At 30.6% G+C, this 14,664-nt stretch overlaps 2 protein-coding genes across 2 annotated transcripts; both read right to left on the minus strand.

The window, feature by feature from the left end:
* Positions 1-3,573: 3,573 nt before the first annotated feature.
* LOC110272894 (mitogen-activated protein kinase kinase kinase 20-like) lies at positions 3,574-5,509 on the minus strand. Its single transcript, XM_052263157.1, has 4 exons — positions 4,665-5,509; positions 3,934-4,271; positions 3,694-3,779; positions 3,574-3,624 (listed from the first exon to the last, which is right to left on the minus strand). Exons 1-4 carry the CDS (start codon positions 5,507-5,509, stop codon positions 3,574-3,576), a joined length of 1,320 nt encoding a protein of 439 aa, XP_052119117.1.
* Positions 5,510-11,171: 5,662 nt separating this feature from the next.
* Positions 11,172-13,830, minus strand: LOC107495870 (uncharacterized). The gene is made up of 5 exons (XM_016117078.3): positions 13,455-13,830; positions 13,085-13,199; positions 12,358-12,933; positions 12,039-12,222; positions 11,172-11,595 (listed from the first exon to the last, which is right to left on the minus strand). Exons 1-5 carry the CDS (start codon positions 13,529-13,531, stop codon positions 11,570-11,572), a joined length of 978 nt encoding a protein of 325 aa, XP_015972564.1. The 5' UTR covers positions 13,532-13,830; the 3' UTR covers positions 11,172-11,569.
* Between the last annotated feature and the right edge of the window lie 834 nt (positions 13,831-14,664).

Below are 14,664 nucleotides of genomic sequence, written 5' to 3' on the forward strand. Positions count from 1 at the left end.
ATTACTTTTAATAATATTTCAATACACAAATATATATATATATATAATTCTCTTACATACATAAAAAATAATTTCAATAATTAATTCTTACACATTCAATAAACAATTATTCTTATCATAATCCAACAAAAAAATATATATCAGTCCACCCAAAAAAAATATTTCAATTTAGATTTGTAAGTGTTAACACTGTTATAAATTAAAGAATTCTCCTGTCTTCTTTATTAATTTTACAACCAAAATATGCCACATATCACTTTCTCATTATAATTAAAATTAAAGAATTTTTTTCTCCTCCTTACTAATTTTACAACCAAAATATGTCACATGTCACTTTCTCATTACAATTTAAATTAAATCTTTCCCTCAAAAATTAGATAATTCTCCTCTCCTCTTTATTAATTTTACAACCAAAATGTGTCATATATCACTCGCTCATTGTAATTGAAATTAAATATTTTCCCCCAAAATTAAAGAATTTTTCTCTTCTCTTTACTAATTTTACAAACAAAATGTACCACATGTCATCCCCTCGTTGCAATTGGAATCAAATATTTTCCTCCAAAATTAAAGAGTTCTCCTCTCCTCTCTCTTCCTTTTTCTATTTCTCTCATTTCTTCAACCACTCTATCTATTTCATATGTCATTATCAATATTAATGACTAATTACTTATTTGACAATCAAAATGTGCAATACGACATTCTTTAATTGCATTAAAATTAAAATTGAAATATACTTATATTATGTATCATATAATACTATCTAATTTAATAATCAAATGTGTCACATGACACGTCTTATTAAAATTGAGAGAAAATATTTTTTTTTAAATTAATAAACTCCCTTCCTAAATTCTCTCATCTACCTCTCTTCATTTTTTTATTTCTCTGTACTATTTTTACTCTATATATATAATTTATATTTTATATTAATAATTTGACTAATTAAAACATGTCATTTGATTTTTTTTACAATTAAAAAAATTTCTTCCAAAATTAACAAACTCCCACTCTCACTCTCATTCTTCATCTTTATCTTTCTCTCTCTTTTCTCTCATTCTCAATTTTTTCTATTTTTCTCTTCTACAGAAAACAAAATTAACAAAATAATATAATTTAAATAAAAAATATTATTATTATTACTATTGTTATTATATACATAGTTTTTTATTTAGTTTTAAATTTTTACCGCTTATCTTTTTAATCTATATTTTTATTTCTCTTCTTTCAAATATTTATTACATATAATTTGGAGAGAATATAAAAATTATTTATTTCTATCTGTGCAATAGACTTAACAGTTAACACTTAATTAAATGTAAAAGTATATACGTTAAATTATTTTAAATTTTAGATAATGAATGTTAAAATTAATTATTAATAAAAAATTAGACTCTTTCATATAAAAATAATAACTAAAACTCTTATTATTTGATTTTTATCTACTAATACCTTGGTCTTTTTAATTAGAGACTTTTGTCAACCTACAATTTTTTTTAAGAGTAGTTTGATTTTATAAATCTTTTATATCACGCATAATCTATACTGTTAGAATAAAGTAGACTATAATTTTAAAAAATTTATATTCCTGTAATATTATTACGAGTAAAAATACTAGTATATTAAATATTTGAATTATGTATGTTTTTTATAAAAATATTTTAATTGAGAATTTTAACATGTGTTTTTAGAATATATATTCCCTAAATTTTATAAACAAATTGAATTAGTTGTCAATAATTTTTTAAGAGCATGAAATAAATATCTAGAATTTCTACTAGTGAACAATAACAAATAAGTGCAATTTTTGTTACGACATTTAAATTAAGTTTTATGTTGACAAAAGTAGTTAAAATGAGAATATCTTATACAAGGAAGAAATTTTAACACATTTCTTAATCCATTATTACACTAGAAAGAAAACTTGTGAGGCAACTTCAACGCATTTCGTAATTTATTTCTATCACCTTTTTAATTTTTATCCGCTACAAGACAGGAGTGACAAAAGATAATATATCTTTGATTGGTGTTTAAAAACTAAAAACAAGAATATCCAAAAGGCAAAAACATATACAAATAATAATTATGACAATTGAACTATGATTAGTGTGAGTACAATTGACATCTCAAAAGACTATGAGCCTTAGTGACCCAAAATGGTCTTAGTCATAGTCGCTAGAAAATGCATGGAATCATTTACTAGAAAATTCTCAGTTTAGGCTTGGATCCATGAGTCCTTATTCCTGCATAACATAAAGGGACTTGGTAGTCAAAATTGGCAACCTTTGATCAATTTTAGACAGTCAAAATTATGTGGAATTCAATTCTGTAAATGTTGGATTAACTTTTTACTTTTACTAGTAGTATATCTATCCTTAATATCATATACTTGGATAAGTGAAATCTACATAGCAATTGGATATTGAAATTAACATGTGATTATTTCAGTTCAAATATGTGAGAATGTCAATTATCTAAACGTTGATTTAACATTTGGCTTTGCTTATGCTTAATAAGACACTCAACAACACATAGACAACTGAAATGCATACCTATTTGAATTGCAATAATCATATGTCAATTTAAATGTCCATATTTAAACCAATAAAAAAAAATCCGAGTGTAAACTAGGGACAATCATAAGAGTCATTTGAGATATCAAAATCTAACCCGGAATCTCCTTGGTCGCACATTCTCTGGCTGTGGCGAGCATAAGGGGTATGGCGTCTAGGAGCTTCACTTTTGTAATGATCTGCTGCCATTGTTGACACTCTGTTGGTCTTTTCTTGTGTTTGATTTCTTGTGTTCCGAAAAAATCCATCTCTATCCCAGCTAACTTCATAATCAGCCTTTAATCGCGATCCTTGCTGTCAATAAACAAGAAATTCTACTGTCACTCATCACATAAACATATCTAAGTTTCCAATTTCCATCATGTATAATTCACGAATTGATGCCAGTGTGAGGCGGCTTTATACTTCCAGTTTAAGCAATTGCCATAACACTTCTGACCACAGTCATTGACAGTAAAATGAACTGATCATCTTACTATAGACATCCAAAACAGAAATAGTGACAAATGACAATAAAGATGTGAATTGCAGTGTAGTAAGAAACTATGCTTATTTCACAGTGGAGTTACCAAACATAAGTCAGAAACAAGACAATACCTTTTGCAATGAGCGACCACATAGAACTCTCAATGCATCATGGAAGTCTCTATATTTTTCAAACTGAACCACAATCTTACAAGTAAAGGCCTGAAACCAGGTCTCCGATGTCTTCATTTGCATCCTTACCTGGATCATCGTCCTCAGCAACATTAAGATTTCTATTAAATGTAAGTTACAGAACAAGAAAATTATGTACACCCATAGTAAGGTGAAATATGATAATTCTCATATAAGTATCAATATAAGGTGGAATATAACAACATTTAACAATAAGTACACCAAATTAAGAAGGTTCATTGTACTGCTTAAAAAGGTCAAAGAAACAAAATCATTGAGCATCAATCTCATCCTTCAAAGTTTAAAATAAACACTAAGTCAATCTTCTAAATTCTAATGTATATTAGGCATCAACTTTAGTCCTTAATCTGCGAAGAGACTCTAATTCGATGTACTACAAATCAAGAAGCAAGCCTTTAAGCACTTAGTAATAAGAACATGAGTGAACGATCAAAGGCCAAACCACTCCCTGAAGTTGATAATCGTCTTCAATTTCATCCTTGACCAATTTGACTACCATAACAAAAGCTACTAAGCCTTTCTCACTAGCTGGGATCAGCTACATTGATTAAACTTGACCACTTTTACTCATTTTTGAAGATTTCAAGGACCTTATAGACAAATTTATAGTCATTACCACTTTACATTACTACTAATTTCATGGTTTACACAAAAAATAAGAAGAATGAACGCAGAGACAAACCTCGAGTATCAAACGCAAAAAACTGTTCCCAATCTTTCTTCATTGCCTCAAAATCATCCGAATCGGGAACAGCAACATCAAGCTTGAACTTAACCCCTTCAAGATTCAGCTCAATCCCGTTCATCTTCTCCACCAACCTCTTCCTCCACTCCCAAACCCTCTTCTCAACCACACCCTCGCCTTCCTCATCTTCTTCTTCAACGAACTCAGGATTCCAGATCCTGAGAGTCCCCGAAGCAACAGGCTCCTCGCGCTTCCGCTTCTTGAGGTCCCTCACGCGCTTAACGCCGAGGTCGTCCTCGGGAATCGCGAGGGAGTGTTGGGGTTGTTGGTCGTTGCTAATTAAATTATTTGATCATATACTGAAAGCAAGATTATAAAAGAAAGAAAGAAAAAGAAAATTGAAAGAACCCATAACATTCGAAGCACAAATAGCAAACATAACTATTGTTATTAAAATAGTTTATTAAATCTTACAAATCATAAATGTTAAGCAACAGACTCATTTTGTATCAATACTTTGTACAATTCATAATTCATTATGTATCAACAGACCCAAAAAACCCTACGGCATAGCCATCATGCCCTTGAAAGGGGACACAATAAACCAAACCATTCAATCTTACAATGTCATCAGAATAGCTCTAATTACATAAACCATAAATAAAGTTGCAATGAAACTAATTAAGAAAAACAATCATAGCCAAGTTGCAAGATAATATGAATGAAACAATGTGATATAAAGGAAAGGATGATCAAGAAGCCTGTCAGCAGTCCATCTCTTGCTAGGATCCTTCATGAAGCACTTATCCAGAAAATCATGACAGAAAAAACCGATTCCCTGCGGCTTCTTGGGTGATAGTTCATGATGCTCAACCAAATACCTCAACTCCTCAATAAGCAAAGGGCTCTCACCCCAGGCAGGCAATCCAGTGAGCATTTCAATCACTATGCAACCAAGTGCCCATATATCCATCGGAGCATCAATATGACCAGAAAACGCTTCCGGTGACAAGTATAATGGCGTACCTCTCGGCTTGGACTTCCACAACTCAACATCTGCTTCCTCCTCTTTGGTTTTCGATAATCCAAAATCCGCAATCTTCAATTGATAGTTTGCAATCTCTTTATCCAATGAAGGAAACACAAGAATGTTCTCCGGCTTGAGGTCACAGTGGACGATTCCTTTGCGATGAATATGCGAAAGCTCTTTAACAATCATGCGTGCATAGACACTCACCTCGGTCTCGGGAAGAGGTTTCGTGTGGATCAAGTCAGCCAAAGAACCGTGAGGAGCATATTCCAAGAAAAGATTGTAAAAGCAACGTCCATGCTCTACTGTGGTTTCAGTTCCAAAGCATTGAATGATTTCTTGGCAACCACTGCTTTCACCTTCCCAAACTGATTTAAAAATCTGTTCCTCTTTCTTCAGTGAGAATGCCAGTTTGGGAATAGAGCTCTTCACAGCAATGAAGCTATGAAACCGTTTTTGTTCATCAACAAGAATGCCAAGATAAACAGTGCCATAAGAACCTGCTCCCAAGACCTCCACCTTCTTCCATTGTAAATCACTCATCTTGAATTGATTTTTCTTACTCCTGAATCAGCATCAAAGGTTACATGCATATAATGCATATAGTGATAAAATAATTTTATTTATGAATATACAAATTTTTTACATACCTGCAGTGGTTAGTTCTTTTGGCTCTTTTTTAGAATTCTCAACTCAGCTTTGTGTTCGATTAATTATTACCAAGTTCGTTATAGCTTTGTGCTATTTATATTGTTTACTTGTATCACTTGAACGAGTAGATTTCTTGGCGGAAAGATAATAAAGACAGTGTCAGTAGGAATAATTTAAACCAGAAAACAAATTTAGAAATCTTGAAATATCTTTATCCTATAACAGTTTTGAACTAACTTTAATTTTAAAATCCGAATAAAAAGTGAAATATATCTTTATCTCTATTTCATAACATTTTTTACTAACAAAATCATCTTTCTATCCATCTATTTATCTAGTCTAATTTGATTATCCAAAAATTTAAATAGATATAATTTAAATTAATTATTTAATTTAATTTAATAAAAATAAATGTACTCATTTTGCTTGTCATAATTTATGATTAATTATGACTAGTATTTTAATTTCTAATAATTGAAGAGCAGAGTCTGGTCACTGAACAAATTAGCTCAGCTCGCTTACTTATTAGACGAATTGTATGCAGTATCCAAAAAAAATATATTTATAAAAAAATTATTTATATAAAAAATATACATTAATTGTGCCTATCATTTTTTTCTGCAAGTATTAAGAATCGTAGGAGATACATATTGGTTTAAATGTTTCATGGCGGTGATTGCATTGAAATGCTCATTGAATCTGAGGAGAGTTTAAGGTTTATGGTTGGGTTCCATAAACAAAAAACAAGCACCTAACGTTCCAATGAATATTGGTTCTATCATTTTTCGCTCTAAAATATGAAGAGATGCGTTTGTGATCAACCTCGTATAATTTGGACTCACTTGCTTTTACTGTGGCCATTCCAGGTGTTGCATTTATGATTTACCACGGTTTTTTGGCTTTTAACTACAATTTTAAGAACTGTGGAGACCTTAACTTAGCCACAACATAACAAAAATTAGCCAGAGCTTTTAATCGCAGCTAAATCCCACTATGAAACAGAAAAAATTATTGGCCACAACAAATTTGCCATGGTTTTAACCGTGGCTAACTATGAAGATTCCAATAAAAAAAATGATATTCTACATTTTATTAGCGTTACATCAAATTTGACAGTAAAAAAATATTTTCTTTTATATATATGAAATAAATTCAACATCCATACATATAAGATAGAGCAAAGGAATTCAACAACGCAAATTAGAATTAACACTTCATCGTGTGCTCAATTAGAGGATTGGCTGTTAATAGCTTTCAACCTCCTATGCAACTTCACTAGCTAGAGCTAAACATTGTAAGTGAAGACCTTCAATGTCTCCTGGGAGGCTGGAATCATGCACTAACGAATATGAGCTCAATCGTTAAAGATCTGTGCACTGCCATGCAAAAAAAAATTATGCAAAGGTGAGAAAGAAATATAGTGATGCAAAGCAACAAGAAGAAACAAACTTTGTACTTCATATCTAATACCAGTAAGAAACTAAGAATAATTCAAAGCAAAAAGTGAGACCCAACTTCAATGAATCAATAGATGGACATGACTTATATTATTTGTGCTTTTCATTGATCTGTCTCTCCTTTACATATTCTACATCATAATCCAAAATTCTTCAAATATTAATTTCATTTCATAATGTATTAAGTAATTAAGCATGGCAACAAAATCACATACAAGATAGAACACCATTCCTACCTACAAACACGATAAAACAATCAGCCACCTTCTTAATTGGAACATGATGAAAATTCTCAACTATATAAATTTTTTCTCTACACTAGGTTTAAAATTGGCTTCTCTAAATATATTAGTAAAGAGAGTAAACTAAGGGCACATAATTGGAAAGAAAGAAACAATGTGGAAGCAGAAAACCAGAGCTAAGTGGCAATAACTCTTGGCATTACTCTCTGATGCCTTCAAATGGATCTGAAATTATCGCATGGCAAATTGATAATAATCAAGAAAAATATCCTAATACAACAAATCTTATGATGGTTAGATAGAGACTAAGAACACTGGAAAGAGCAAAAGTTAAATGCAATCACATCTTCCAATTGATGAAATAAAGACAACACAATACACGAGCTCAATGAATAGACCAAAATCTTTTTTACAACTAAATATAAAAGGGGAAAAGAAACAACTCACCCGAAGCGGCTGAACTAGCACTGAATAGCGGTTACTCAGGCGCCGAGGAATCAACACTAGCGATGGTCATCGCCACCATGCTCGAATAGATCTATGAGGCGGAGAATAGGCAGATCTGGCATGCAAAGGAGTTTTCCTGACCTTGGTGCCCACGAACTCCATGATTTCCAATGCAAGGCTAGGATTCAACATCGGAGAAGCTGGAGGAAGGCAGACAAAGAGGGTAAATTGGGAAATACGAAGGGACAAAATATAAAAGAGGCTAGGATTCAATGCTTCAAATTTCAATAATGTTATTACCTGTTTTGAGTGTAAAAGGATATAAGCTAAGTGGTAATATCCTTTCATGTTAACTAATCTTGCTTCACGATCATGGTGTTGTTTATTTGCATCTAAGTTCCTTAGAGTAAACATATATTAACAACCAATATGTATTCCTTTTATTTTGCTAATTAAATACACAATTAGTTAATAACAATCATATTTTTATAAGAATATAAAAATATTTAAAGTATGAATAGTGCTGTTGTAAGTTATTTTATACTTACTACCATGAAGAATAGACACACATATTTACAAGATTTTTTTTCCTTTTGGGCTCCCAGGGGGGTTCAATTACATTCATATAATTTTTGGCACTTTTTTTGGCTAAAAAATTTTGATATGGAAACAAAACGAGTGATATACATTAACATGGTAATTTTTTATGTTTTTTAAAATTATGAGAGTACACAAATCGGATCCTCTGATTTTTGTTTAAAAAGTGGAAAAAATTTAGAGTACACAAATCAGAGAGTGTTAGAAAATTGAAAAACTCAGAGTACATAAATCGACTATGCGAGTTATTTGATTTTAAAATTTTGCTTAAGAAATAGCATGGTCCGATTTGTGGTTGGGAATGAAGGAAACACAAGAATGTTCTCCGGCTTGAGGTCACAGTCGACGATTTCTTTGCGATGAATATGCGAAAGCCCTTTAACAATCATGCGTGCATAAACACTCACCTCGACCTCAGGAAGAGGTTTCTTGTGGATCAAGTCAGCCAAAGAACCGTGAGGAGCATACTCCAAAAAAAATTATAAAAGCAACGTTCATACTCTACTGTAGTCTCAGTTCCAAAGCATTGAATGATTTCTTGGCAACCACCGCTTTTACTTTTCCAAACTGATTTAAAAATATGTTCCTCTTACTTCAGTGAGAATGTCAATTTGGGAATAGAGCTCTTCACAACAATAAAGTTATGAAACCGTATTTGTTCATCAACAAGAACGTCAAGATAAATAGTGCCATAAGAACCTGCTCCCAAGACCTCTAGCTTCTTTCATTGTAAATCATTCATCTTGGATTGATTTTTCTTATTCTTAAATCAACATCAAAAGTTACATGCATACAGTGATCAAATAATTTTATTTATGAATATACAAATTTTTTGCATACCTGCAGTTGACTAGTTCTTTTGGCTCTGTTTTAGGATTCTCAACTCAGCTTTGTGTTCATTAATTATTACTATGTTTTCTTATACCTTGTGACTTGTTTGAATAATTATTACTATGTTTCCCTTAGTTACGCATTTATTTTATTAATGGAAAGATAATATTTGATTTGCATATATAATAGAAGATATAAAGACAGTGTTAGTAGAATTAATTTAAACTAAAAACTAAATTCAAAAATCTTGATATATCTCTATCTTATGAAAGTTTTGAACCAATTTTAATTTTCAAACCCAAATAAAAAGTGAAATATATCTTATATATCTTATGACAGTTTTAAACCCAGATTTTATTAATAAAAAAGGTTATAAAATAGAGATCATTTAATTTTAGAATCTTTGCTTCTGTTTCATGGTATTTATGTCTACTATGATCTCTATAATTTCTTTTAAATTTTAAAAGTCAACCAAATATCTAGTCTAGTTTGATTATCTAAAAATTTAAATAGGTATAATTTAAATTAATAATTTAATTTAATTTAATAAAAATAAATGTACTCATTTTGCTATATCCATATGATTAATTATGACTAGTATTTTAATTTTCAATAACGGATGAGCAGAGTTCGTTTTAACTTCCCAAAAAGTTAATTTATAACTTTTTAAAGAAATAGAAATACATGACTTCTTCTTTTCATTTTTCAATAAGTCATTCTATTATTTTTTTAAAAAAAATATTGACTTTAAAATAAAAAAATCTACTTTTATTTTTGGCTCTGTAAAAATATTTCATGTTTCTACTGAAAATACTAATTGTATGTATTATCCAAAAAAAATTAAATAATAATTTTTTATTTATATAAAAAATATCCATTAATTGTGCCTATCATTTTTTTCCTTATTTTTTTCTACAAGTATTAAGAATTCTAGGAGATACATATTGGTTTAAATTATTCTGCACGGTGATTTTATTGAAATGCTCATTGAATCTTAGGAGAGTTTAAGGTTTATGGTTGGTTCCATAAACAAAAACAAGCACCTAACGTGCCAATGAATATTGTTTCTATCATTTTTCGCTTTAAAATATTAAAAGATGCGTTTTTGTGATCAACCTCGTATAATTTGGACTCTCTTAGAATTATGAGATTTTGTTAGTTAAAAATTAAAAACAATTATGAAATAGAGATAATTTAATTTTAGAATCTTTGCCTTTGTTTTATAGTATTTATGTCTATTATGATCTCCATAATTTTTTTTTAGTTTTAAAAGTCAACTAAATATTTCATTCTCAAATCTATCTATCCATCTACTTATCAAATCTAATTAATTATTCAAAAAATCAAATAGATATAATTTAAATTAATGATTTAATTTAATTTAATAAAAATAAATGTATTTATTTTATTATACTCATATAATTATGATTAATATTTTAATTTTCAAAACCAAATAAACATAACTGAAAAACAGAGTGCATGACCAGATCGCTTATCCGAAAAACAGAGTACATAACTGAAAAACTATTAGACGAACTGCATGTATTATCCATAAAAAATATCTTGATAAATAATGCTCTTTGTGTTTTTAGAAATAAAAATTTTTTATTTATATAAAAGTACCCATTAATGGTGCCTATCATAGTTTTTTCTCCCTTTTTTTTGCTGCAAATATTAAGAATTATAGGAGATACATGTTGGTTCAAATGTTTCTACCCCGGTGAATGCATTGAAATGCTCACTGAATCTGAGGAGAGTTTAAAGTTTATGGTTCTGTTCTATTAACAAAAACATGCACCTAACATGACAATGAATATTGGTTCTATCATTTTTCTCTTGTAAAATATGAAGAGATGTAATTTTGTGATCAACCTCATATAATTTGAAAACTCTTGCTTTCAATGCTGGATTTATATGTTAGCTCTAGATGCTAATTTTGCAAAGAGTTCTTGATTAATACAAAATTTAAAATTGAGTGAAAAGAATAATAAAACATCATCTTGAATATGTACATGTTACAAAAGGATTCGATACAAAACCAAAGCTCATCAAGAAGGTACAGTAGTATATATCACATCTAACATGTCCATTCCCTCTTTCATCTCCATCTCATGCATCTTATGACTTGTGATACCACTACAAGAGATAGCTCTTGATGAACAATTTTAAAATAGGAAGGGGAAAAAAAAAAGAAGAAAAGGAGAACTTTTTAGCAACAAATGAATAACTGAGCAAATGCTATGGTTGGCTATAAATATTAAGTCCCAAAGCATTTGAAATGTTAAATTAGGTTGAAGCAAAAGCTTGTCATTCCTCATGCTCTTGCCAGCTACAAACTGATATCAATTATCATCACGTGCGTCTAAGCCTTCTTCCTTCTACATTGCGCGATTCGCAATTAAAACTGCAGAGATAACGATAAGTGTAAGCTACATTACATACAAAATACCAAGAGAGTCTATGGTAATTGGTATAGTGACAGATGAAGAAACGAAGAGAGTCTGCAGTAATTAGTAAGAGATGCTGAACAAACATGGTGCTAAAAAGTAACAAGTTATTCAAATTCAAATTCTCATGAGCATGGTTTACTATATGATATTTGGAAACTCCCCAATAATGAGCAACAAAGTCAACTCAACAAAAGAGGGAAAGAATAAGCAGGAAGTGATGGCAACATGTGCAACCTTTTCCAACTAAGGAATCAATTATATAGTAAACCCAACATATAAGCAAGAAGGCCATTCAATTATCAAATTACTTAAATTCCAAAGTTGTAAGAAGCTTTTTATCACTAAGAAATTGGAGGACATGCAAGTACACTTGTGTCTATATGAATGTGGAACTTACCAATCAAGCAAAGGAGAACAACAACGGAAACTGTTATTCGAACTGGTTGACTGTATCGCATTTGGTATTGAGATCTTCGAATCTGTCTCTGAATAGCACCATACCATCCATAAAGTTGCTTGTCATAAGATTCATCAGAACTTTCAAGACAACTCTTACTTTTTTCGAAGGATGCCTTGTTGCCCTTTTTCAATTAGATAAAGAAGGAATTAGGAGTATTAGTAAACCAACCAATGTATAAATTTTCTTTCTTTAATAAAAGTGCTACTGAAGTATGTTTCCATATCAGCAAAACAGCAAGATCAGGTTAAGAACAAACCTTTTTCAATTCGGTCATTGGAAGTAGCGCACTATCGGGTTCTTTATGATTCAGCTTTCTATAACCATTCCTAGGCCACTTCAACACAGGTACGGATCCCATCGAACTAAGAAATGCCGATAAACTTGCTACCTTAGGCATAGGACCGGAGGAACCACTGGACGAACTCCATTGCTGTGCATCATCAGAAACTGCAATTTTCCAAGAACCAATATCAGCACTAGCACTAGCTGCCCTACGATGCGCATTTAATCTATCTTCCTTTGCTTCACCCAACCCAGACAAAGCGTGTGCATTCTTTGAACAATTACTGACTGAATCGGTATCAACTATTCGCGGATTTCCGGTCGCTGGCATTCCCGAAAGAAATAATGCAAGTTCATCTTGTTCTCCTTCATCCAAACGCGCCCAAGGCCGAGGTGCCTCACCATCCGATTGGTCAGATTCATATAATGAATACTCAACTTTTGTGATCTTCTCATCAATGGCAGCAACAAAATCACGGTGCCTATTTCTTGTATCCTCAATTGAGTTTCTGCTATAGCTCGACTTAACTGCCCGATTGAATTCATCTAACTGCATAGTGCCCACATAACATGTAAGCATGTAACAACAATCTCAAGATGACATACAAAACACAGTTTTTAATTTTTCTATTTCTATTTTCCCTCCCAAATTGCTGCACAGAAAACAAAATGAGTTATTCCAAACACAAAAAATCAATTACCTGCCATTTAGCAGTGCCAAGAGCAGTATTTAGATCTCTACGAAGCTCATCAGAGTTCCACACGCTGGAATCATCTTTTGTGGAACGAATCCATGTCCTATATGCAGATTCCAACCTTCAAAACAAAAACCACAATGATAAACAAATCAACAACAAAAAATTACCATGAGCTTCAAAACAGGTTTTTGAATTCAACATCCAATATTAGAGAACAACGTTAAACAAAAATCACAAATTTCCCCTAAATCTCTATCTAAAACCAAATTACTAGCTACAAATTACAGAGAAGAATACCACAATGATTAATAATAACAAAAGCAAATTAGAAGAACATCACGAAGGTGATGAATAACATGCAAATTAGGAGTACCTGTCTGCAGATTCCTGAACTTCTTCGGCAGCTTCAAAGAAAGGATCTTTCTCCCACCGGTCAAAATTGGACGTCATGAATAGAAATGGGTCGTCTCGAAATTTAGAAATTATGAAACACAATAACGAAAATGAAAATGAATAGAAATTGGGAACAAAAATAATTATTTTATAAACCCTAACAACTGAGAAAATCGGTGTTGGTTGATGAACAAAGAGAAGATAATGAAAATGGGTCGTCAATATAAATAGAAGGACGTAATAAAAAATTATGGATCCGTGAGAACATTTCTGATTAGTTTAGAATTTAGATTCACGAGAAAGAAGCCGGTCCTAAGCGTAATTCATAGAGTTTTGGTTCTTTCTTTTGTTTGGTACATTCATAGTTTGATACATTTTTTTTCCAAAACAATTTAGAATTTTTGATTCACTACACACTTGTTTTATACAAGAGACAAGATATTTCTTCTTTGGTGAAACTATATATTAATATATTCTATATTTAAAATTATATGGTATTTACTATTTTAATATTAGATAAATTATGACACCAACCATTGTAAGCAAGTCACAATAAATTTAATGATATTATTGTTACTGTATTTTAGAGAGTTCAATATAATATCTTTTGTGAAAATTTAGAAAAAGGAAAGAAAAGAGTTCAATAAATAAGCATAGCTACTAAGTTAACAACTTATCATAAGTAATATTATATACATTTTTAAAAAGGTGAAAATTATATACAGTCGACTTCACGTGAAGTTGATAATTGAGAGTCGTTAGATAAACTTTACATGAAGTCGACTACACATGAGTTTCACCTTTTAAAAATATCAAAAATAATTTATTGAATTTTAGAAGAGAAGAGAACTAAGGTGGTTTTTCACCAATAAAATATATCAAATTAATAAGAATGAGTTTGAAGAGCAATAAGTAAAGTTATTAAATGGAAGAAAATTATATATTTTTTCTTTTGTTATTTGAGAGTTTAACAAAGAGATGAGGACTTTATCATTTATCAATTTTTTTTATGTATGTTACCTGGGTACTAATTATAAACTAATTTGGGTTAAGAATTGTTAGTTCATTTATCTGTTTAAATAAATATCGGATTAATAAATATGCTTATTAATGTTTTTTTTTTATATTTCTAAATATGCGAAAAACAATAAATGTGTCATAATTAATATGATAAGTATTTTACTTTGGGT

This window comes from Arachis duranensis, chromosome 6, assembly GCF_000817695.3.
Source record: "Arachis duranensis cultivar V14167 chromosome 6, aradu.V14167.gnm2.J7QH, whole genome shotgun sequence".
NCBI lineage: Eukaryota > Viridiplantae > Streptophyta > Magnoliopsida > Fabales > Fabaceae > Arachis > Arachis duranensis.

Coding starts and splice junctions, on each gene's coding strand:
- LOC110272894 (XM_052263157.1), bottom strand. CDS start 5,509: ATGAGTGATTTACAATGGAAGAAGGTGGAGGTCTTGGGAGCAGGTTCT. Junction 3,780..3,933: donor TTTTGCGTTTGATACTCGAG/GTTTGTCTCTGC, acceptor AGCTGATCCCAG/CTAGTGAGAAAGGCTTAGTA. Junction 3,625..3,693: donor ATTATCAACTTCAGGGAGTG/GTTTGGCCTTTG, acceptor CTTGATTTGTAG/TACATCGAATTAGAGTCTCT.
- LOC107495870 (XM_016117078.3), bottom strand. CDS start 13,531: ATGACGTCCAATTTTGACCGGTGGGAGAAAGATCCTTTCTTTGAAGCT. Junction 13,200..13,454: donor GTTCAGGAATCTGCAGACAG/GTACTCCTAATT, acceptor TTTGTTTTGAAG/GTTGGAATCTGCATATAGGA. Junction 11,596..12,038: donor TGTTCTCCTTTGCTTGATTG/GTAAGTTCCACA, acceptor TTATCTCTGCAG/TTTTAATTGCGAATCGCGCA.